Source organism: Myripristis murdjan, chromosome 23 (assembly GCF_902150065.1).
Source record: "Myripristis murdjan chromosome 23, fMyrMur1.1, whole genome shotgun sequence".
NCBI lineage: Eukaryota > Metazoa > Chordata > Actinopteri > Holocentriformes > Holocentridae > Myripristis > Myripristis murdjan.
In genome coordinates, this window is record NC_044002.1 from 21453966 (window position 1) to 21479407 (window position 25442).

At 43.5% G+C, this 25442-nt stretch overlaps 2 protein-coding genes across 3 annotated transcripts in view; one reads left to right on the forward strand and one right to left on the reverse strand.

The window, feature by feature from the left end:
- Window positions 1–2982, reverse strand: part of LOC115355077 (uncharacterized) — an 18176-nt gene extending 15194 nt beyond the window's left edge. For both annotated transcript variants that reach the window (XM_030045726.1, XM_030045727.1), the window contains exons 1-4: window positions 2279–2982; window positions 569–732; window positions 413–471; window positions 266–326 (exon numbers count right to left, since the gene is read on the reverse strand). In XM_030045726.1, coding sequence (XP_029901586.1) covers window positions 266–326; window positions 413–471; window positions 569–600 — 152 coding nt within the window. In that variant the 5' untranslated portion in view covers window positions 601–732; window positions 2279–2982. The remainder of the gene's footprint in view (window positions 1–265; window positions 327–412; window positions 472–568; window positions 733–2278) is intronic.
- LOC115355078 (cAMP-regulated D2 protein) lies at window positions 2336–23657 on the forward strand. Its single transcript, XM_030045729.1, has 8 exons — window positions 2336–3146; window positions 4481–4682; window positions 5995–6128; window positions 7203–7330; window positions 8681–8799; window positions 10063–10203; window positions 10822–10994; window positions 23046–23657. Exons 1-8 carry the CDS (start codon window positions 2655–2657, stop codon window positions 23496–23498), a joined length of 1842 nt encoding a protein of 613 aa, XP_029901589.1. The 5' UTR covers window positions 2336–2654; the 3' UTR covers window positions 23499–23657.
- Window positions 23658–25442: the final 1785 nt, after the last annotated feature.

The window sequence follows — 25442 nt, forward strand, 5'->3', positions numbered from 1 at the left end:
TTTTTTACTTTTATAAGTGGTGCCTAACGAAAATAAAGCTGTAACGAGCAGAAGGAAACATACTTTAAAAATTGAGGTTTTTATTTAAGCATAATGCCACCTAGTAGTCATTAATATGGCGAATTTACAAGAAACTACAATAATTTAAATTGTTTCTGGCTTCGCCGATGAGCAAATCAACATCAGAACTGACACATTTTTTTCAACGGAGTTCGGAATAAAATCGGATTAGGGCGTAAATTGAAGAATATACATGTGAAGCTACCTTTCAAAAGTGTCGCCTCTGGTCATCCAACATATGGAGAAGGAAAAATCATCGCAACTTCCTGAGGGAAAATTCAATGGGAAGAAAATTAAGGAAACGCACAGGTGTGTGAGGTGCAGTGCGTGGCGCGTGAGGAGCGGTACTCACCGGGAGGTAAGGAGCAGGGCACGAGGATGAAGAAGATGAAGGAAAAGGCAACGCAGCTCCTGAAAACATAAAAGATTCACCTGTTATACCTGTTGTTAAAAAAAAAAAAGTAAGATATTGAATTAACTGCAGAGATATTAAAGTAGGCCGCCTTACATTTTCTTTTTAATCTCAGCAATGGGAATCATGGTTGTGTGTTTACTAAAGCCGAGGACGGGCTGGCTGTGACAGACTCATTATGAGGGACAGGTGTGCGCTGCACGCGGCATCACACTCGACTCAGCTGGAATTTACTCGGTAAAATTTGTCAAAATGATGACCTGTATAAAAGAGAACAAAGAGAATACCGCATGTCATGATTTAAAACGATAACTGCACAATAAAATACAAATTAAAAACACCATGCTTGGATAAATTGGGGATGTCATGCAGCTCCAGGCCACTAGGGGGCAGAGTGGAGTCACATTTTTTGACGGCACCTAGTTAGGAAAATCTATTTTATCAAGCATTTTTCAAAGTGTTGAAAGTTTGGGCATGTGGATGCATGCATCATCATGGCTTGAATTCTCTGGATTAAATTGGCAAAAGTTATTTTGAGCTGGGCTTAACCTAAGGAACCTCTGGATGGACTCATACTTTTAAGGCTAAATTAAATTTAAGGAGGATAACAGCTAATCAGTTATTACAATTTCTGTTTTTCATTAGTTTTTACTTCATTTTATTATTATTTTTTAATTTCGCTTTTTATTTTTATTTGAAGTTCAGTCTAGTTTCAGTTAGTTTTTTTATTTATCAAGGATAAGATTTAAATATAGATATTTTAATACAAATACAACATGAGGACATTCCAGTCTCAATAAACATCAGCACATCCAAATTTGACCAAACTGACAAAAACTAAAGACATTTTCTGTATATTTTTTTATTTTAGTTTAGTTAGTTTTGTAAGCACACACTATAGTTAAAAATATCTCCTCACTCCTGTAGTAACTGTAACCTTTGCAGCTGAGGAGTCTTATTTCTCCAAATGACTGGTGTTAATTGTAGTTTTTGCTCAGTTGATTGGACATTTTCCTTCAAACCAACGTTCATGTTTTCAGTAGAGCTCATGAACACAGCCGGTGATAACAAATCCAAACTCCATCACATAATGGAGAGCTGCATTTTTTTTTTTTTTCAGATACCGCCTCACTGAAAACAAATAGGCTACTGACATCAAAACACAAGCCACTGCTGATTAGATTAAACACTCAGCCCTACCCACACAGACATGATACTGATAACACACTTTTATCTGAACAGTCTATTTTTACCCATAATCTGACTTTATAGAGAGCTGTCCATCATTTGTTGGTGAAATGTTGTCACTGGCAGTGGGAAAAAGGTAAAATCCACCTAATTTTGGAAATACCGTGGATGTGTAATATAAGATAAGATCAGCCAGGAGGGCATTAAAGTACCTGATGTATAAAATTACACTCCACATCATCAATCACAATTTCACCTGTCAAAAGTTTTTTTTCTTTGTATTGAGCTACTTTATTTATTTTATTTTTTCTTGTGTTTGTCGTTTAAAGATATATATTTCTCTCTTCTAGTGTTGACTGGTGTGTTTTGGGTAGCCTAGTATTATTCCTGGGCAATGTGTGGACAACCTGCTGCTGGAACACATCAATTTCCCAATTTGGGATCAATAAAGTACATCTATTTATCTTTCTATGAGAACATGAAATATAGCTGCATGCATCTGTGTTGATGCAACAGACACTTCTCCCTACTCCAAACATTAGAAAGCTGAAGTATGGATGAACATGATGAGGCAGAATTTGCTTCGAAATAAACCGCAAACAAGTTTAGTTTCGTCACCGCTGACTTGAATATGAACCGTCCCCTCTTGAAAGCAAACGCCGGATGAAAAGAATGCCGGTGCTGCAGCCAAACGTGGACGTGTGTGACTCGGGTACATCCATGATTCAATTAGGCAAAGGAAAGGCGACTTGTCCTCTATTAGTGGGCCGCCATCACAGGGGCCACAACCAGCTGTCATGAGTCTGGCTGCTGGACGGCTCCCAGCCCCACAGGCCGCACACAAGGCAGCTTTTGTCTGGTGACTCTGGACGCCAGCGTTGGCCAAATTGGAGTCACAAGAGCACACAGAGAAAGCTTGAGGCTTCGGGCTTAAGGGGGGACTGCAGCTTTTCTGTGTGGCTCCGGGGGAACTCTGAGTGTTTTCTGCCTCGGTATGGAGAGCTGGCTGCGTGCGCTGCTGCTGTGCTCGCTGAGTGTGGCTTTGTCCTCTGGAGAGGCGACGAAAAATGATGATGACATCGACCTTGTCAGCTTCCTGAGAAGACTCTCCCCGGGGCTGCTGGTGAGAGACGAGCCGTTCATCATCGACCGAGACTTTGAGGTAAACTCCCGGAAGGAGCGGGGACACCCAGAGGTGCTCTCCCCCACCCAGGAAACCAAGGACAAGACGGCCGGTCAGGGTGCAAACAGGACCCCCGACCCGAGCCCTGTGGTGCTGACCAAGGATGGCGTGATCAAGGGGGTTACTGTGGATAAGGCCCATGTTTTCTATGGGATCCCATACGCAGACCCCCCGGTGGGCGCGTACCGCTGGAAGCCTCCCCGACCCGTGACTCCGTGGCAGGGCGTTCACGACGCCTCCTTCCCCCGGGCCGCGTGCATGCAGGGCTGCAGCGGGCCCATTTCAGACGAGTGTCCTCAGACGGTAAGGAAGGACATATTACAACCTCACTTTGCAATCACAATGTCTCACTTTCTATCTTTTTTGATAGTTAGGCATTTGGCATCTCATGTAGAGTGGCTTTAAATGAGTACAAAGGGAGAATCAGCTTCACTTCACATTTGCAGGTCAAAAGCCAGGGCCTTCACGCTTTGAAAATGGAGCAGATTGGAGTTTTAATTGTATAAGCACTTAACTCTGGAGGCTGAAATCTTACTGGTTGGTTCAAATGTCAGTGGGTGGAGCCAAAGAAACAGTTTTTTTGAAGCATCATCTAATTTAATGAAGACACAAACAGAAAGACAAAAGAAGAATTATGGTGAAAATATGAATTTGAAAAAATGCCAATGGGTTTTTCTTTTTTTTTTTTTAAATTTTGGCATTCATGGTGTTGGAGCCTCAGAAAGTTTACTAACCAGTTTAAATCGACATCTACCAGCTTGGTCCGGTCCCATTGGTGGGTTTGTCATTATGAATCTATGCTGTGCAGCTGAGCTTTATTCAAACACACATAACTTTATTTTTTAATTCTGGCGGAGATCCTAAGGTTTCCAAAGATACCAAGCACGTCTTGCTGAGTTACAGGGAAATGTGTGTAAAATGGCGCACAAGACATGTAGATATTTTGTGTTTGCTGGATGAATGGTGCAGCCATAAAACAGTGACATCTTGGACTATTTCTGGGTGAAACATTTTGTCTGGTTTTAATATTTTAAGAATGATGTAGCCAGCAGAATAAAGGCTTTTTAACTATAGGCCGTGCGGGCGTCGTATTATTATCTGCCTCCTGCCTTTTCCTCTTGTCTTTTTCTCTGGACTTCAGTAACTTGGCCTGGAAAAAAAAAAAAAAAACTATTCTCAGTAAAGTTCAACTCAACTACAGCGATTACTTCTGTGTCAGAGAAAGGATTACAAAAGTAAAACTACAAGCTCAGCTGGAACCGGCAGGCTGGGTCAGTATTTTCTTTCCTCTCCTGTTCACGCTCACCGTCGATGATGTGGTGGTTCCTCTCCTAAAACTGATGGTTCCTTAGTTTGCTCCTTGGTTCCACGTTGAACCAGACCAGTTTGAGAACCAGAACCTTTCTGGTGGAGGATGGGATGTTCTTCATGAAAAAGACAAAAAAACGCCATTAGGTTTGTCATGTCTGTATCGTATCAAGGAAACATCACTTTGTCGCCTTTTTGACACCAAAACTGAACAAAAGGTTGATTCTTAATGAGTGGAAAATGAATGAACGTGTTAGTTTTTGTAGGCTTTTTCTTCTCTGTCTCATGTCTTTCCTGGACTCTAACCTGTGTGCTCTCACCCCCCCCAGGTGAGCGAGGACTGCCTCTACCTGAACATCTTCGTCCCTCGGGACGTGAACCTGAGCTCGCCGCTGCGGAGGCCGCTGCCCGTCATGGTGTGGATCCACGGCGGGGATTTCATCGCCGGCTCGGCCTCCAAGCCGCTGTACGACGGACGCTTCATCAGCAACTTCACCCACACCGTCGTCGTGAGCCTGGAGTACCGACTCGGTGAGGGAGTTTGGTCTTATTTCACTTTAAAACCAGTTCTACAAGCAGAATATGGAGGCAGATTGTACGGAGGCCCAATGGATTCACTTGAGAAAAGAAAGTCTGCCATAATTTTCTGACTTAATGAGATAATTACCTCAGAAGTCTGACAATACAAATTAATTCTGCCTTATCAATAACTGAGAAAAAAACAGAGCAATTTCCCCCCCTTTCACTCAGAATTCAGAGATAATTATCTCATTAATTCAGAAAAATGGTAGATTTATTTTTCATATGAATGCTATGCAATATGGTTCTGTAGTACTGTAGGTACAAGTAATATTAACTTTGCAATGGCTTTAGTCTAGTTTCTAATCTATGTAAAAAGGTACTTTAAGTGCATAGTAATATTAGCCTCCTTACATAGGGCTGCATCCAATGATTATTTTCATTGTTGATGAATCAATCAATTAATTTCTCAATAAGTCATTTCATGTACAGAGTGTCAAAAATAACAACAGAAGCTCATGGGAAGTGATCAGAGCCCAAAGTGATGCCTTCAAATTGTTTCTTTCGTCTGACCAGCTGCAAAACGGAAAAACCCAAAGTATTAGCAAATGTTTGGGACTTTTACTTGTAATGTATCCTAAATGATTATTGAAATTTGAATAGATTAATCTTCCATTGATCAACTCATCACTTATTCCAGAGCACTGAGCTGTGCATTAGTACTTTCTGAAGATCTCCAGAATATTTCATGCACTTAAAAGGGAGTAAAGAATACATAATTTTGATGAAAAAGCTTGCAACTTGTATCCCAATTTGAAAATACTCACATAATTCAACAAACTACATGCAGCACCTGGTCCAGTCTATTTTTAGAGCAGCAACTAATGCATCATTTCTTTTGTATTATATCTGATGAATAAATGCAATCTGATATAACATATATTATATTATATTATATTTATTTATGTGAAAATGTGGCTTTGTTTTAATTCACTGGGATGGCGCCACGTGTTAAGTGTTACCAGGCGTTTTATTTATCTCAGCTGTATGAGAAAGCATGTGTTGTCTCGATAAAGGCCACAAGCAGGGGTCCCGTGGAAGCCATTAGTTCATATGATAGTGTGTGTATTGTACAATGTGTGTGTGTGTGTGTGTGTGTGTGTGAGAGAGAGAGAGAGAGAGAGAGAGAGAGATAATGTGAGTATTTCATTATTTTAAATGACAGAACGGTGATGCTGTCAGGAAATGTCTTGTCCTGTCTTCTCGGTGTCCGTCACGCCTCCCCGATCATGTATTGATCATGTGTATTGATACTCGATCGAAGGTGCGTTCGGGTTCCTGGTGTCGGGTAAAACCCCCCAGACCTCGGCCACAGGGAATTATGGGATCCTGGACCAGCAGGCGGCTCTCCTCTGGGTCCAGAGGAACATCGCTATGTTTGGAGGTGACCCTGGCAAGGCAAGTGCACACACACACACACACACACACACACACTGACACACACACACACACACACACACACACACAAACCTAGGCTCATTAACTGCAGCATTAGTCACAGGCAGCGGCTTTTGAAGCGCTGAATTGGATTAACTTCAAAGAAAAATCTCCATATGGTTATTGTGCCATTTTCTCTGTGTGCTTTTGGAACGACCTTGACATTTCCAGGTAGGAAGGAAGCCACTTTTTCAGGATGTGCGGTGATATTTCCAGGTATTATGGCTTCTGTTCAGAGGTTACCAACTCACTGCACATTTCAAACACATGTGCATATGTAAGAATAATAATAATAAAAAAAAAACAGCTCCTCGGTTACCACAAGGCTTGAACACAATTTATAAAGTTCAGCCGGTCCGGTACTCTTTGGCCATGTGAAAGTCACGTATTACTGATTATACATTTGTTTTCAATGTGTAACCGAAATACAGTCAAATTTTGCTTTAAACTGTGTCAGGGAAAGGATATGAACTTATAATTGATCAATTCTGACTCTTAATTTTGCTTATTTGCGGAGTTAATCTTCAAAAACGATCGGAAGGGAAGTAAAGCCTCCAAATACACACCTTTTACAGCATTCATAGGCTTCTAGAAAGCATAAACACACACACACATACACACACACATATGGCTGAAATATAAATGCAGGCCACACTCATTGCAACACGTTGAGAATAAACCGCTTTCTTCTGTTTTCTGTTGAATTATTTTTAGAGGTCACTTGTTGCCTTCTTGGGAATCCTGTTTTCCAATTTGTGTGTGTGTGTGTGTGTGTGTGTGTGTGTGTGCTTATTTATCAGCTTCACCAGCTCATGTAATGCTAATCTGCCAAATTAGTTATGAGGTGCTGCTCAAGTGTGTGGATGATGGAAATACTCTTTTTTTTTAAATACTTTTCCTCCGGACAGCGGCGAGCAGCTCCACTCAGAGAAACTTTAGACTTTTCTCCTGTTTCGTCTCGTTGGTTTCTTTCGGTGCGACACGTCACACACCGGCCCGGTTGCCAGATATGAGCCCCTGTGTGTTTTGTGCCAGGTGACAATATTCGGGGAGAGCGCGGGTGCCCAGTCGGTCAGCCTCCACCTGATGATCCAGAGCAGCAAGCCTCTGTTCAAGCAGGCCGTCTTCCAGAGCCTCCCCTTCTCCATCCCACTGAAGACCAGGTGAGGCTGCACTCTCAGCTCTGTGTGTGTGTGTGTGTGTGTGTGTGTGTGTGTGTGTGCTGTTGACAGATAAATACTGAATGCACAAAATGTCAAGGACACATCCTCCTTCCATCATGCACACTCAGGTGACTCCAGGTGAAAGCCGTGATGCCTCAGAGCGCTCAGTGTCATGAAGATGTACCATATTTTATACCTTCAGTGTGTATCTGTGTTTATTTACTTATTTTAACTTTAAAATTTTTTTTTTTTTTTTTTTGCTCTGACTCAGCAATAACACTGAGCCTTGATCATTTTCATGCCAATAAATTACAAATGTTTCCCTGAGACTCCTTCTCTTGTCAGCCAGCTGGAACGAGCTTTGTCTTTTCGGCGTTTTGTCTCGCTGTTTATTGTTTATTGTTTATTGTTGATCCCCATTAGTCACTGCCTCAGTAGTGACTATTCTTCCTGGGGTCAAATAAGAAATACAATATAATCAAAAGATTTACAAGCAAAACCTAATAAAAAAAAATAAAATTAAATAAATTAAATAAATTAAAAACATGTAACATATACAGTCACACATATATATAAAAAAAATGAAAACAACAACTATCATCCTAAATAACAAAGAATGATAAACAAAATATAACAGACATAAAATACCTACAAAAGTAAACACAAATAGAACATTCTTTTTTCTGCGGTCCGTGTCTGCGATTTTCATAGCTTTCTATTGGATGTTACGCTATCGATCTGGCACTGTGATTGGCTGGGAGCGTCACACCCGCTGCCCGAAGGCCGACGCCCAGACGAGCTCAGGAAAACAAGAAACCCCAGGCAGAGGGCAGGGTCTCTGCAGACACACACACACACACACACCAACACACACTGCTGGTGGCTCACAAGCGATGAAGTACAGGGATTATTTTTGTCTGAGCCTCTTCATTGTTTTTAAGGAAAATCCTACTCATTCTGCCTTTAACAATTGAAAGTTACACATGGCTCTTGATGAATGCTGGTATTTCAGCATTGCTTTAGATGAGGCTCGCGACATTTGAGAAAAGCCGCAGCTGGCAATGTGCACACACACACACACACTCACACACACACAGACCTGAAAGGGATTGTGGGAAACAAAGACTAGCAGGTGTCGCTCTGAGTGAATGGAGGTAAGAAAAGTCCTGTGGAAACTGTTGGGCTGTGTGATTTAGCCTGTAAGTCCATGTGTGTGTTGTGTGGCTCTTGGTGTGTGTGTTTTTTTTTTTCCTGGCTGCTGCATTTCCCTCAGCAGTCGGGCTGTGCTGCGGCGCTCCCTGCGAGCTCAGCGCTGACCGGTGATGCTGTCTCTCTCTCTCTTTCTCGCAGGCACGACGCCCTGAAGCTGGGGAAGGCCTTCGCTAAAAACGCCAACTGCTCTGTGAGCGACTTCGTGTGCCTGCTGTCTCTCACCCCGCAGGCCGTCCTGGCCGCACAGATGAAATCAAGTACGACAAACAGCACAACACACAGCAGACCTACACACACTGAAGCAGCCACATAACTACATAAGAACTGCATAATATGGAAAAATCTTCTGCAAAACATTATGAGAAATTTGTACCGTTATCCCGAGCTGTGGCAAAGAAAGTCCTGACAAAAAAACTTAAAGAACCAATAAACAGAGATGGCAACAGAGTACACATACAGATACTTTACTCAAGTACAAGTAAAAAGTACACTGCAAAAAGTCAAAATCTTACCAAGATTGTTTGTCTTATTTCAAGTAAAAATGTCTTATTTCTAGTCAAAATATCTCATTACACTTAAAATAAGGCATGATCAGCTCAGAAATTACTTGTTTCAAGTGAAAATTTACTTGAAAAAGTGAAAATGAGCTTGAAACAAGAAACAAATTTTGCCAATGGAACAAGCAAATTTTTACTTCATGTAAAAATTTGCTTGTTCCATTGGCAAAATTGTAAAGTGTAATGAGATATTTTGACTAGAAATAAGACATTTTTACTTGAAATAAGACAAATAATCTTGGTAAGATTTTGACTTTTTGCAGTGTACAGGTTCTAAAATGTACATGAACATTTCTACATTTCCCCCTTTTTTCAGCAATCGGCTGTTTCTGTTAATTATTAATGATTTAATAGTACAAGTGCAAAGCTAAATGAACCTCATGTCACATTAATATTGTTCGAAGACTATTAAACTAAACCCATTCTAACTTCAAATAACATTAAAAAAAAATAATAATATACTGAAGATAATGAACATTAATTGAGCTCCAGCGTACAACACAACTCAAAACATTAAGATTGTCATGAGAACGTACTTAGCTGTAATTAAGCCTGAAGCTTTTCTCTGCAGGACAGCCCAGGTCTTTTGTTTCCTGTGTGATATTGTTCCTTCCCTTTAGGTGAAATGTTGGGAAAGCACACAATGCCAAATAAAAATAATCAGCAATTCTCCTTTAATGTGTTAAAACTAAAGTAACAAGCTTGTTTTGAAAATGTCAGGAGCAGAAAGTTCAGATGTTGGTGTTTAAAATGTAGGGAGAAAAAAAAGGGAAAAAGACAGCAGACACAGAAATCAGACACCTGGAAAATCTGCATTACTTAAGTACAGCAACAGAGGATTTGTACTTTGTGACAATAAGTGAGGTTTTAATGTTCATCTAATCTAAAGCCTCTCTCTCTCTTTCTCTCTCTCTCTCTCTCTCTCTCTCTCTCTCTCTCTCTCTCACTCTCTCTCTCTCTCAGGTTCGAGGGTCGTGAACCCGTTCAGGTTTCTGGAGATTTTCGAGACCTGGGGTCCGTACATCGACAGGGAGTTGATAAAAGAGCAGGCGGTCACTGCCTTCCAGAAGGGCCACTGGCAGAAGGAGAAACCAGTGCTGCTCGGTAACATGCACGCGCACACACACACACACACACACACACACACACACACACACACAGGTCCCGGAGGCGGGCGTGGTCAGATCCAACCAAAATGTGTCTTCAAAGGCCAAAGTAGTCATTTTTAAAGATATTTTCCAGAGGTTTAGATAAAACCTTTCAAAATACAAGCCCGGTCCGGGACTCCTGGGTTTCAGACGGTTAAGCAGTTGCACCAAATGACCAAAGGGGGCGCCGTGCGAATTCCCTGCCAATCTCACTAACAGGAAAATGACTTTTACAGAAATATAATATATCTAAATATAATCCAGTGTGGAAAAACAACTGATTCATGTAAGCTTTACCTGTTTGATTTTCTGAAAATTAAGACTTCTGTTTCCCAGATAATAGAAATTTAATTGGTATCACTGGTCGGCCTACAGGGGGCACTGCTACACCATTTTGACCGTAGAGCTGTTCTTATGACACTAAAAGGGTCAGATAAGGGTTTATAAACCATGACACCATCAGAGAAATTATTTTGCAAACGAGCATGCAAATCCAGAGCAAGAGGGTCATTATTTATAAGTTTGTTTGTTTGTTTTTTTAATATTTGACACTCAGCCTGTTCCTGTCCCGCAGGTACGACCTCGGAGGAGGGCGTGATCTTCGTGTACGGCGTCTTCACCAAACCCGTGTCGGCGGTGGAGTGCACCGTGTACACCACGGCCATCTTCAAACAGCACGCGCTGCGCGTCCTGCACAAGTACCTGCCTCTGTACAAGGACGCCGACCGCAGGGACATGCTGGCTCAGGTAACACCTGGGAGGCCACGCCGGGTCTCGCTTTGTTCATTCATTTATTTATTTATTTCTGGAGGACAGGGCAGGAGAAGGGCTTGTGTTGCAGGCTGTAGTTTTAGTCAGGATAAACACTTTCCAGCAGAGATCAGCAGCTCACATCAGAGTACAGTGTGTCCTCACTGGCTCCGCGGCAGGAGACGGACTGATTTAAGCCGAGAGATAACGTGTTGAATTCCCAGCGTTTACCGCTCACAGATGGTTCGCTCGCTCAAAGTAGTTTGATCAGACTCGGGCAAATCCACCGCAATGTGTTCAATTAATATTCCCCTGTTTGATGTGGCTTTGTCTTCTCGCCCTCGGCTCTCTCACGGCTGCTCTGTATTTCCAGCTTGCTTTTTCGATGGAAATGCAGGATGTGTGAGGAAAAGCAAACGTGAGAAACATCTTTTTTTTTTTTTTTTTTTTTTTTTTTGGGTTGAAGGTGTCATCTGTGTTAGAAAAAAATATGAAAAGGGGAGAAAGCTGATGCACAAGTTGGTATACCACCAGACTTTTCTAGAATATGATCTCTATTTGAAGAATATTATGACTACTACTCCAAAAAAAAAAAAAAAAAAAAAACAATTCCTGCACTAAAAGTAAGGCATTTTATAGATTGCTGTTGAAGTCAGGAGTCACCTTGAGGCACCGGCTTGCAAAATAATAGTTCTCATTTTAAAGAAGAAATCATCTCTCCATCTGAAATATTGACTGATGAACTGCAGGTAGCGACGTTTTCTCAGGAAAATGGAACCGTGCAGAGGCGGGTAAACCTGAAGACCCGCGAAAAAAACCCACGACGGAGTTTCAAAAATGGCACGGTCATCAATCTGAAAACCGGCCTGGTTTTTAGGAATCGGTAAAAAACATTTTTAAGGAAACAAGGCTTCCCTCTGACAGCTGCAATAAATGGTGATGTAGAGGCTCGCCTGTTTTACAGTCCGGGGAATGTGAGTGGAACATCACGGCGTTTCTGGGTCACTGAGCCACAAGCAATAACATTCTCTGATGCTCACAGACTGAAATGTGTACAGTCGCACACCGTGTCTCACACACACACACACACACACACACACAGATACACCGGTAATCACCCATTCAGTGTGTGCACGAGGCGGGTGGTCATGCCTGCATCGATTTCCCGCCCGGCCGGAGTTCGGCGCTTAACGAGGCCCCGGCTGCCTCGCCGGCTCTCTGCAGCGTCGCTTCATCACGTCACACGTCTCGTTTCATTTTGTCACCTGGAAAACACACAAAACACGCCGGCGACGGTTTCCTCAAGTCAGACAGAGGAAGGGAAGACGATCAAATGTGCAGCATCCGCCAGGAGAGACGAATTCCTGCTAATAATGATGCCGTGCTTTATTGACTCCCTGCTTCCATGCCAGCCTCCGCACAGCGAGGTCAAAGGTCAGGATCAGCCACAGAGTAGCAGTCTGAGTGTTTTGCTCAAGGACACTTCAGAAGAGCAGATGCTTCTTGACAAGTTATCCTTGCCGCCCCAGAACTTGTGTCGAACCTTGTTTATGTTTTTGAATCCCAGGAGCCAGCGGGCAGGCTTTAACAACATTTACTCTGTTATTAATATTCTATATCTATCTATCTATCTATCTATCTATCTATCTATCTATCTACCTGCATACACACACGCACACATATATATTTTTTTCTGATAATTTTCTCTCATTTTGTCCTAATTTCTTTTCTTTCTTTCTTTCTTTCTTTTTTTTTCTTTTTTTTTTTTTTTTTTTGCTTGTTTTGTTTGACTAATGTTCCTGTAAATTGCTTATTTTCCAATTGCCTTTTTCCTGCATATTTTCCTCAGGTTTCAAAGAGTTAGAATTGTACGGTCCAAGGTTATCATTATTTTGTTGATGTTTATCTGTCTACACTTTTATATCTGTAGATTCTGCTCAATACCCAGAGACCCTGTGATGAATTTCCCAAAAAAAATGCATGATATGCAGGGATCTTCAAGAAGCCTTTGTTTTTTCTGCACAGTGTTGCTGTTCGGGTGTTCAAAGCGCAGCTCCTGTCGTTTGCCCATAGAGGGCGCTGCAGGTCCAGCTTCTCTCGTGGCTCCTCGGGCAGACGACAGCCCATTTTCTGCTCCATCATCTGTATGGGTGAAGCATGCAGACCACCTGGGGTCGGGGGGGGATTGTCTGCTGAGATGCAGCGTCACTCAGAAGAATCTGCTCTATCATGAACACCTAGAGAGAGAGAGGGAGGGAGAGAGAGAAAGAGAGAGAGAGAGAGAGAGAGAGAGATGACCGAGGAAGAAGATTACCATGGTGCTCATGCTTGCTTTTTTTCTGCTTGGATTAAAAAAAAAAAAAAAAGATCTTTTAAAGCTGAAACATGAAGCCTTTTGAAATGTCAACACAGCACTCTGATGTCTACTGGATGTTGATTTAACACCTGCATCAACATGAATAAGCTGTGTAAATGTGACAAAATCAAAGTGCGGGCGACATCGGCGCTCGTCTGTAGCTGCTGCGGCGACATCGTTTTGAGACTGGAACCTGAACAAAAACTGGAATCAGCCCCGAAAATTCAGTCCCAGACCAGAGTCCAGCAGAGCCTGGGAACCCCCGGCATCCTTCCCTGCATGCTGACGTGCAGGCAGAAAACTGGAGTTCAGAAATAAGTCGCTGAAATGGCAAGCTCCCGTTGCTGCCATCTTGCTGCTGGTAAAGAGTCCCAACAGCGTATGTCAAAAGTACTCCAAAAAAAAACTATTTGTCAGCTCCACATGTGAGTAGAGAGCAAATGGAAAAGTTAAAAAGTGCATAAATTCAAATTAGCCCTGATTTCCAGAGGTGGAAGTCACTAAATACATCGACTCATGTTACTGTAGTAGCTTTTTTGTGTAATTGTGTAATTTTATTTAATTACATTTTCGCTTGAGTTTTGTCCTTCCCTACATTTTGAATCAGATCCATCACAGAGAACAAACGATCAATGGCAAATTGTGGAACCTTTCACAATAAAAGCTCTGACTCTGCTTCTACTTTGTTGGTTCTACTTTTAGTCATTTCCAAATTTCACAATAAAAGCTGCACCATGAAAAAAATTGCAGCAAAGACCATGTAAACTCCACTGGCCAAAAAAATGTGGAATAAAAAATAAATAAAATGGGGAGAATTTCATGACATCGATATGGCATGACATCGAATTAGGTGCTTATTCCACATTTTTCAATTGAGTCTACAGGGCCCTCGCTTCAGTTTAGTGTAATGCCCCTTTATAAGAATGTAGTTTTTTTTTTCTTCTTCGCCGCAGCATCGACAGCTGTGGGCAGTGAACGCACCGCTGGAGGTCAGGTCGGGGTGGGAACAGCTGCACATGGAGCCAGGTAGAGTTTGGGAGAGACACCGAGTGAGGACGGTGCAGCGCTGCTCCTTTTCGGCTGTAAAATGAAAGACAAGTCGGCGTCGTTTTCCCCAAAGTGTTTTCAAAGGCTTCCAACAAACGAAAAGGATCTGGCGCCCGCGGACCCTCACCGCGATGCCAACACCTCAGCTGACAAACTGAAACAGATGGTTGTGTGCGGCGCGTGTTTTTCATGAGGCCGGCTAATTGCAACTTTCTCGTTTTGCTGTCCGCTCCCCTGCGGAGCCTACAAATGGCTTTTTTGGAGGTGTTCTGACATTCCCCGCTCGGGCGGCTTGTTAGCGGCCCGAGGTTAGCAACAGGAGCTCGATAGCTTCAACTGACAGCTGACTCAAGAGCCAATATTCTGTGTGGCTCCGAGAGTACTACAGCGATGTCAGAGACAAATTATACACAGGGCCAAAATTAATGAACTTACCCTTTAAAGCCTCACCTCACTAGACTGGAGAGAAACTTCAAGCTTTGCAGACTCTTTTACACTATTTTATTACTATTACATTGAATATTGAAATACATTTGACCGGAATAAGCCCAATTTTTTACAGATTACAAAGTCCAGATGAATTATCTTCCTGATAGCAATTCAGAACAGGATCCAAATCTGTTTTAATATGAATTCTCAGGGCTCATTTATGCCTTCTCTCCGTACTCTGCATTAATTTTGTCTGTATTTGTGCACATTTTCAGAAAGTCGTGATGTGTTTAATGACCTCACAGACCACCGTTCTCCTGTTGTGATGTGTTTAATGACCTCACAGACCACCGTCCTCCTGTTGTGATGTGTTTAACGACCTCACAGACCACCGTCCTCCTGTCGTGATGTGTTTAATGACCTCCTGTGGTGATGTGTTTAATGACCTCACAGACCACCGTCCTCCCGTCGTGATGTGTTTAATGACCTCACAGACCGCCGTCCTCCCGTCGTGATGTGTTTAATGACCTCACAGACCGCCGTCCTCCCGTGGCGATGTGTTTAATGACCTCACAGACCGCCGTCCTCCTTCCGTGATGTGTTTAATGACCTCACAGACCGCCGTCCTCCTTCCGTGATGTGTTTAATGACCTCACAGACCGCCGTCCTCCTGTCGTGATGTGTTTAATGACCTCGCAGACCGCCGTCCTCCTGTCGTGATGTGTTTAATGACCTCGCAGACCGCCGTCCTCCTGTCGTGATGTGTTTAATGACCTCGCAGACCACCGTTCTCCTGTGGTGATGTGTTTAATGACCTCGCAGACCACCGTCCTCCTGTGGTGATGTGTTTAACGACCTCACAGACCACCGTCCTCCTGTCGTGATGTGTTTAACGACCTCACAGACCACCGTCCTCCTGTCGTGATGTGTTTAATGACCTCACAGACCACCGCCGTCTACAACGCCGCCTCCACTTTTGCCTCTTTGCAGCAGCTCCATTATTACGACCTGCTCTAACGTCGCTACTTTGGACTCTGTGCTGCCCTCTGGTGGATTTACTGCTTAACATCCACGCCAAAGTAAAGTCCCCATAGATGCATGTTGGCAGTGACGGTTACATCATTTGAAACTGATTTATTTTTGTACATAAATGGAGCACAAATGAGCCTTTAGGTGGCGATCACAATACAGTTATGAAAACAGAAGTGGCAGTGTGTAACGCTAGCCATGCGTCAGTAGACAATTTCAATCAGCCCAGCATATATGGGCATCTGGTTGCTAGGTAACAAGCGGTCGATCGCCCATGTTACCAGTCCTGCTTCATTAGATTCTCACAGTTTTGACTGTTTACGCTGAAATGACGTCGAGGAGTGCAGTATCTCAAGCCGTAGAAAAAGCAACAGATATCACACCACCACCTCCACCATTTGTGAAGGAGATCGCTGCTTTACGTCACCATCATATTGTGAAAAACAGCGCTCGTCCACATTACCGTCTCTTGTGCGTCATAACATTTTTGCCGGGTTGGTGTGATAGCCATAAAAAAGGAGAACATGGTCGTGATAATGTGCAGTTTTTGTTTTTCCCAAATTAAAACCATTTTCCTTTGCAAGAACAACACCTCTTCCTGTTTTGTGCTGTAAAGCAATTCAAACTTCCCACCAGTCTCCCTCTAAATCCAACCTGATGGTGCACAATGTGCCTACAGTAACATATAGCATGACATGCAACACATAGCCCCTTTAAGAATGATCACTTTTGAGTGATGAAATTAAATCTCCGTGCCTTTGCCTCACTTGTGCTGTTACCGGGCAGGTTTTCAAGTTTAGAGCCACAAATGAGTCGATAATAAATGCATTACTCTGCTGCAATAAAGGAGAAAGATAGCGAGCCGGCGGCTAATGAGATGTTTTCGTATGCCCCATGGATTTTTCCTCTCTTATCTCACCTGCACAAATTAGTTTTTTTTTGTTTTTTTTTTTCAGTCTTATTTTTGCATGGCTTTTATCATTCTGTTTATCACAGTGTATATTCCTTTCATCACTGCGTAAAACACGCCAAACACAAGCAAAAGCATGGGACGGCGCGGAGAGGAACGGCCTGCAGGAGGTTTTGAGAAGTGGTGGCGGTGGCGGCGGCGGCCTCAGGGAGCTGCAGGGGGTCAGGAGGTGACGCACCCAGACATATTTAGTATTCAGTCACAGTTCACAGTGCAGTTGTCAGGCGCTGGAGAGGCGAACGCAGCCCGCAGCACCAAGCCGCCCCCCACACCTCTCCACGTAAAGGGCAGCCCTCCAGAGGACCGGGGGGGCTCGGCACAAATGTCAGCCGGTCCGTCACACAGGCTGATGTGGAGAGCCAAACGTTTTGCCTTTTGTCCCTTCCAGAGGTGGAGCGGGAGGGACAGAGGCGGTGTGTGGTGGACGAGGTGGAGCTGGGAAAGTGGAGCTGTAACAGAGTTTAGAGAAGACCGAGCGGCACAAAGTGAAAAAAAAAAAAAAAAAGATTCATTTTGGAGCAGAAAAGCGCCCGTCATCACTGTGTGTTCTTACTCTGCTGGCTAATTGAGTCAATAGAGAGCCGTGACTTCTGCAGTGATTCCTGCAAACAGTGGAGAGTTCTGACTTTTTCATGAGCCGGCAGGAGGCAACACAATCTAAACTGAAGACCGAAAAAAGTCCAGAGGAAAGTTATTGCTGCATTCAAAAATTGCAAAAAGGAAATGACAAGAAAATTGCCATAAAATGTCTACAAACTTATGCAAAATATATTTTTTTAAAAAACAATGAAATTTTCTCAAAATTACTGGAAAAAAGCTCAGAAGCAGACACAAATTACCATGAAATCAGAAGAAAAAAAAAACGATTTATAATTATTAAAATTTTACATTAAAATTTTACCTACAAGACTACCATAAATTAGCATAAAATTACTAATTTAAAAGAAAGAAAGAAAGAAAGAAAGGAAAAAGAAATAAAGTGAATTTTATATAGAGAGGGGAAATAAAACCTTTCAAAATAAAAGCCTGCACATGTGCTCCCGGGTTTTTAAAGAGTTAATATTGTGTATATTGCCCAGTAAATACCAGCTGGTTGGCCGACTAGCTACTAACTGACTGACGGCTGATGCTGCGGTTGCCAGGCAACAGCAGCACAACAAGCGGCCAGCCGAAAAAGACAGTGCATCTTTTCCAGCGTTGCCGAGCCGACTCAAAACGAGTGTCAGCCCATAAGATACTTTTATTTATTTTGTCTCCATCCTTTGGTGCTAAACCAGAGTTCACCTGTCAATCAAACTGTGTGGGCGGGACTTGGATTTCCTGTTGATCGATGATTTTAGTTTCTTCTGTTTATCCCAAAACAAAAAGCATCACTTCCTGTGCAGCAGGAAAGAGCCAGCAGACACGGCGTGTTTGAAAAAGCCTTTTTCATGTGTGGCGATGGAGTGAAAAAAAAACAAACAAAAAAAACAGACATTTATTTATGTGAGGATATGAAGAGTGAGGGAGGAGAAGCAGGAGAAAAAAAACAGCTGGAGCGGAAAATGAGAAGGAGTTTGAAAAGGTGGAAGAGGTGCGATGACGGGTTGGTCGAGAGAGAAAGAGAGAGAGAGAGAGAGAGAGTGTGTGTGTGTGTGTGTGTGTGTGTGTGTGTTGGGAGAAGAGAAGGGGCAGCGGAGACGGGAGAGGAAACGTGTGGGTGAGGGAAGGAAGGAGCAGAAGAAAGAAAAACTGTATTTCCAGGAGTTTCACCTGAATCCATACGATTCATGTTACATAACTCCTCATGTGCACCTCTGCTCCTGTCCGAGCGAGTGTGTGTGAGTGTGTGTGAGTGTGTGTGAGACGGCTCCTGCATGCACTGTCTCTGTGTGTGTGTGTGTGTGTGTGTCTTTCTGTGTCTGTGTGTGTCTGTGTAATTTGTGTGTGTGTGTATGAGAAAGAGAGAGACAGATAGTTCCTGCATCAATGTCTGTTCATCAGTGTGTGTGTGTGTGTGTGTGTGTGTGTCTGTGAGACAGTGTGTGTGTGTGTGTGTTGGTCTGTGTCTGTGTGTGGGTGTGTAATTTGTGTTTGTATGCCTAAGTATGTGTGTGTGTGTAGGTGTGTGTGTGTTTGTGTGTGTTTGAGAGAGAGAGAGAAACAGACAGTACCTGCATCTGTGTGTGTGTGTGTGTGTGTGTGTGTGTGTGTGTGTGTGTGTCTGTGAGAAAGTGTGTGTATGTGTGTGGGTGTGTAATTTGAGTTTGTGTGCAAACGTATGTGTATTTGTAGGTGTGTTTGCATGTTTGTGTGTATGTGTGTGTGTGTGTGTGTGTGTGTGTGTGTGTTCAATTATCTGTGCAGAATCTGTGTGAGTAAAACAGAGTACCTGCATGTGTGAGAAAGAAGTGGTGTGTGTGTGTGTGTGTGTGTGTGTGTGTGTGTGTGTGTGTGTCTATGACAGAGGCAGTGCTTGCATCACTGTATAGTTGTGTGTGTGTGTGTGTGTGTGTGTGTGTGTGTGTGAGTGTGAGACAGAGAGAGAGAGCAAGAGAGAGAGACAGTACCTGCATCATTGTGTGTGTATGTGTGTGTGCGTCTGTGTAGGTGTGTAATTTGTGTGCAAAAGTATGTGTGTGTGTGTGCGCACGTGTGTATACAAATGTGTGCATTTATCTGTGCATGTGTGAATTACATCTATTTAAGTGTGTGTGTGTGTGTGTGTTTAAGACAGAGTACCTTCCTGTGTGCTTGACAGTGCTTGCATCAGTGTATATTTGTGTGTGTGTGTGTGTGTGTGTGTGTGCCTGCAAAAAAAACTTACGTGTGTGTGTGTGTGTGTGTGTGAGAGAGAGAGAGAGAGAGAGAGTGACAGACAGTGGATTTTTCATGTGTGCCTGTGAGAGCAATGCAAATCTGTGTGCGTTTTTGTGTGTGTGTGTGTGTGTGTGTGTGAGTGTGTGTGTGCATGCACCTTTGAGAAAGAGGTTAGTGTGTGTGTGTGTATGTGCATGCATGAACTTACAGTATGAGAAAGAGGAGGTGTGTGTGTGTCAGAGACAGACAGTTGCCTGCATCGGTGTGTATTTTTCACACGTACGCCTGCGAGAGACAGGTAGGTGTGTGTGTCTGTGCGTGTGTGTGCGTGTGTGTGTGTGTGTGTGTGTGTGTGTGTGCGTCCGTCAGGTCCATACAGTCAGCCTGCTTGTTTCCAGGTGTCAGAGATGTTGGGCTGTGTGGGCGTCTGCTCTTGTTACTGCTGAACACACTCTCTCTGGTTTCCAGGTAACAGGCTGGAAAAGCTGCTCCCTTCACTCCCTTCACTTTCTGCTCCTCTCTCGTCAGCCGGAGTCCACAGCTTCCACCGCGCTGCCCTCGGCCCCGCTCGTCTCCACCTCGCGCTAATTAGTGCCTTTCATTAGTGTTCGTCCGCTCGCACCGACGACACAAACTGCAGGAAGTGGAAGTCACACAATAGAGACTAAAAAGGCAGAATGAGTGTCGGCTGTGGTTTGTAAACACGGCGTTCAAAGTCGGAGGGCTAAGTTTCGCGGATTTTTTTTAGTGCAATTTTGCATGCGTTTTTTTTTTTTTTTTTTTTTTTTTAACAGTGCATTGTGTTCTGCGTCCTGATTGGCTAAGGGACTGTAGCCCATTGTCAATCCGTCTCCTCCGTGCCGTGTCTCCTGTCCAGTACAGAATGCGTTCATTCTATAATACTGGACTTATTTTTCTACGAAGGTTTGAACTTTGAGAGTTTAAACAAGAGAGAAAAGTGAGAAAATGTTAATGCCTGTCTGAGAAAAGTGTATAAAGTGTGTAGTGAGGGGTTTTACAGCCTTAAAACATCTAGAATAACTGTAAAAAACTAAAGCTGACTACTTTTGCCTTTTGCGGGTTATTTTTAGAACATAACCCCCGCGATAAACGAGGGACCACTGTACGCAAAATCAACTTGGACTCCGGGCGTTTAAAAGAACCAGGCGGCTTTTCGCTGCAGGCCTTTATTTATTTATTTTTGCACCAGGCCATTACTGTGATCACAGTTACTGTCCAACATATCTGTTAGTACAAAAGTACTGTAAGGCATAAGGTAAACATATCTGTACATACAAACAGTGCAAACCGCTCGCGCTGCAAGTCGCTCCCTCTGACACTTCTGTTTTCTGTCAAAATAAGAGTTAGTCGGCCAATGTAAGATTACGGTACACACTTTTTTCTAACGTTAGCCAGCTCTCTTATTTTGACAGAAAACGGAAGTGCCGCACCGTTATTGTGAATAGCCTTATTTTGGGTTTACCTCAATATAATACAAATAATCGCCCCGGCGGTTATTCGGGTGGGCGTTTAATACGCGAAATGGGTGCAGACCCCAGGTGTTTATAAGAACCAGGCGGCTATTTGCGGCCGGGCGATTAATTGGTGAAATATGGTAGTTCAGTTTAGGGTCATTCCATGTCATTTCAGGACATCCCACGCACTTGCGTCTCAAAAAATTCTGAAAAATTCACCAGTTGTTCCTTATTTATCCAATAGGCACGCTGTAAAATTTTAGTTTGCTCGGATGGATACTTTTTGAGATTCGGCCAATTTAGTGAGGGGAGTGTGTGTCGATTTTGGCACGTCCTTATTTTTCCTCCATTTCCAGGTGTCAATATCTCAGGAACTACACCACATAGGAAACTGAAATTTGGTACGGTGAAACTCAACCCCAGCTTCACTCTCGTTGTGGAACGAGCTTCGTCCGCTTGGCCTTTCTCCTCGCTAGATTTTCTTTTTTCCACGTCTGCGATTTTTCGTAGCTTCCTATTGGATGTCGTGCTATCAATCCTGGCTTCATGCTGCGCTGTGATTGGCTGGGAGCTACACACTCACTGCCCAAAGGCCGATGCCCAGAAGAGTCCCGAGCTCAAAACGAGAAACTCCAGGCAGAGGGCAGCGTCTCTGCAGACACACACACCAACACACACTGCTAGTGGCTCAGCAGTGTGAAGACTGAGAGGGATTATTTTTGCATGAGTTTATACATCTTCTTCTTTGTTGTTGTTGTTGTTGTTGTTGGTTCTTTGCTGAGCGCTGAGTGTTTGAGTGTGTTTGAATGCAGCCGATCTGAACTAGAATTTGACTAAAACCTTAGTCGTGATACCCAGCTACCTGCCGTCTTTTGCGTTGAAAATGTCGCCTGGGACGCCAAATTGGTCAGGCACGGCCCTGCTGATTGGCTCCTCCTCTCTGCTTGAGGGTGAGGTGATCAGTGAAATCACCTGGTGGAGTTTTTGGTTGGAGTGAAAACCTGTAGATTCTCGGCTCTTTGTGAGAGCTGTTTGCCGACTGTACCTCTGATCTAAATAAACAAAAGACGGTCGACTGAAAAATAAGGCAAAAACAACTGACATCAAATTAGAAGTTTACTTCTGGCGTACAGCAGGTGGCAGTATAGACTATAAGTGTAATGAAACTATAATGTGGCTCTTAAACTCCTAGCTGCAGCGTCCGTAATGGTTTATATTTGTTTTCCAGTGTAGCCGTTTGTTTCTTTTAGAGAAGAGTTGATCACAGTAACAAACTTCAATAATTTTTGTAGGCGTTTTAAGTCCAGACGTTATTTCTTCCAGTCCGTTCTGCCTCTTTCATTCCCCACACAGACTGTTAACCTTTATAAAACTACTTTTACTGCAGTGGAAATGGAAACCAAACAATCAGCAAAGCAGAATCTGCTTATAGAGATTATCTAACTGTTTGTCTTCCAGGTTTCATTTTCCAGCAAATAAAAGCATGTGAATGCAAATAAAAACAGGTTAAAATATAACCTCTTGCCAGCTTCATCGGTGGAGGTAATTAGAGGAGAAACAAAACACAAATTACAAGCTCTCTCAAAAGGGACCAAAAAAAGATTACCATGACACAAATGACATTTAAACTAAAGAGGGAGGTGGAAGTGGAGGGAGGAGCGGCACCAGAGCAGCAAAATGTGGAGTGTGCAGTGAGTGGGAGGCTGGGCTGGTGTTGATCTGCTCAGCGAGTAAGGAAAAAGAAGAAAAGGTCAGCAGCAAAGACAGTCAGTCTTTCCTCAGATCAGCTTCCTGTTACAAACCAAGCAACAGATGTCTAAAGAACCAAAAATCAAATATGGATGAAAACGTGTTAAATGAACGTTTCTGCCACAGGTGTAACAGCGAATGATCTCAGCCTGACCTGTTTTGTTTTTGTTGTTTCTCTCCTCTCTGCCTCCCAGATCGTCACCGACTTCGTCTTCCTGTGTCCGTCCAGGCGGTCGGCGCGTGCCAGCACGGCGGCGGGCAGCTCCGTGTGGATGTACGTGTTCGACCACGTGGCGTCCGACCACCACGTCTGGTCGGGCCTGACGTTCTGCTACCAGCACGCCTGCCACGGCGCCGAGCTGCCCTTCCTGTTCGACTCGGCCTCCGTGGCCAACTTCACGCTGTCGCCGCCGGAGAGGCTGCTGTCCAACCGGATGCTGTGCTACTGGGGCGCCTTCGCCCACGCGGGCGACCCCTCCTCGCGGGTCCAGCAGACGAACTTCTGCCGGCAGCAGCGCCCGCCGGCTTGGCCGCGCTACTCTGACAAAAGCGGCTGGCAGGTCATGAACCTGACAGTCCGCTCGCATGCGCAGGCGGGAACCAGGGACCATATCTGTGACTTCTGGGACCAACTGGGCATCTACTAGTTCCCTTTCATCCCTGAGAATGTAAAATCAAACTGAGCTGCAAAAACCTGGCAGCCAAATGTTGCTGCGCTTACCAGAAACCCTGCAATCCTTGTTGAATACAAAGCAAGACCTTTTCTGAATCTTTACGATCCACTGAGAAATTCATACGATTTACAAAGCAGCACTTATTTCCATATAGTGTCAACTTTTTTAATAGGCAAGGCAAGGCAAGTTTATTTGTATAGCACATTTCAGCGACAAGGCAATTCAAAGTGCTTTACATAGAGCATAAAGGCATTAAAACAATATAAAAGCAACACAAGAAAACATACATAAAAACAATTAATAAAAAGAAGCTAAAAGGAGAATAAGATAGAACAGGAAGTTAAAAGTTACAGTGCAGTGTAAAATATTAACCCTTAATGTGGTTTAATGGAAGGCAGCAGCAAACAGAAAAGTCTTCAGCTGTGATTTAAAAGAACTGAGAGTCGCAGCAGATCTACAGTTTTCTGGGAGTTTGTTCCAGACATGTGGAGCATAAAAACTAAACGCTGCTTCTCCATGTTTAGTTTTGATTCTGGGGACAGAAAGCAGACCTGTCCCAGACGACCTCAGAGGTCTGGATGGTTCATAATGTAGCAGCAGATCAGAGATGTATTTTGGCCCTAAACCATTTAGTGCTTTATAAACCAACAGCAATATCTTGAAGTCAATTCTTTGACACACAGGAAGCCCGTGTAAAGATCTGAGAACTGGAGTGATATGATCCACTTTCTTGGTCTTAGTGAGGACTCGAGCAGCAGCATTCTGAATCAACTAATCAATAATAGATTTTTTTGTTATTTTTCAGGTGTGTTGCGCCAACGCGAGTGTCTTGAAACTCCAAAAGAGAGTATTAATTTGGTCAGAAAGTGACTTTTTCGAGCGAGAAATCTCAGCACCTTGCAAAATAATCAGCGAGTCACTGGCGCTGATCAGCTCCATCAGCCACATGCAGATACATTAAGATGAATTTGTGCGAATAATCTTACCTACTGCCGCTTAATACCTTATCTCTCCTGCTTGGCATTTCACTGTTTTGCCGCTGAAACGTAACAGTTCAGAAAAGGTCTTGAGTCACGTTCTGCGATGCTGTTTTGTTCTTCAAGGACTTCATTTATCAGCTGTGCTTTAAAAGCTACCATGTTTTGTTTTGATTTGATGCAAGCAATCCTTTTTATAAAAGCAGGTGCCTTTATTTTGAAGTGGTAGATATGTGATGTTTGAACAAAAAAAAAAAAAAAAAAAAAAAAATCCTCCAGCGTTCCCATAGCACTGACATAAGATTTTTCCTAAGCTCCGTCCTAAATGTACTTTTGGAGTTAAAAGCCCTCAGCCATAATGACTGCACCGCCGCTCAGCCCTCGCTTCTTCATGTCATTTAAGCGTTCTTAAAAAAAAATGTAGGGCGAGTCTCACTTCATCTGCGAAGGAGAACTCCGCCCGCGCAGATTTAACAAAAAAAAGCACAACACAGGACCGCGACGTCAGAAAGAAGACGATCTGAAGAGGCAGCCGTCGCGGGTTCGCTGTATCTGATTCTGTTTACGGCTGCTCCAGTCTGCTGCGAGCCGTGTGTGTGAGGGACCTGTGGGATGAAATAACGCCCCTGCCGCCGCCGCCGCCGCTTTGTCTGTCAGTCACTCCGGATAAATTGCGTTTCCTCAACAACAACTTCTGCCATTTTCGGTGGATGTTGTCATCCCAAGTGCCTTGTAGCGGCATGAAGCGATGCATTTGCAAGATCAAGCGTGGCTGCAAACGCGAGCGTGCATCAACCTTGTTTATTACGTGTATCGCTGACATGGGACTCTTCTGTTTGCTGTACACGAAAACATCTCATCGACTGGAGCAAATCAAATAAACGGTCAGCGTCTCTCTCTCTCTCTTTCCTCGGGTTGCATCTTTATTCTCTTCTTCTTC

Excerpts from the sequence above, each read along its gene's own strand:
- LOC115355078 (XM_030045729.1), top strand. The coding sequence starts at position 2,655 with ATGGAGAGCTGGCTGCGTGCGCTGCTGCTGTGCTCGCTGAGTGTGGCT. Across the intron at positions 3,147-4,480 it reads CAGACGAGTGTCCTCAGACG|GTGAGCGAGGACTGCCTCTA; the intron begins GTAAGGAAGGAC and ends CACCCCCCCCAG. Across the intron at positions 7,331-8,680 it reads TCCATCCCACTGAAGACCAG|GCACGACGCCCTGAAGCTGG; the intron begins GTGAGGCTGCAC and ends TCTTTCTCGCAG.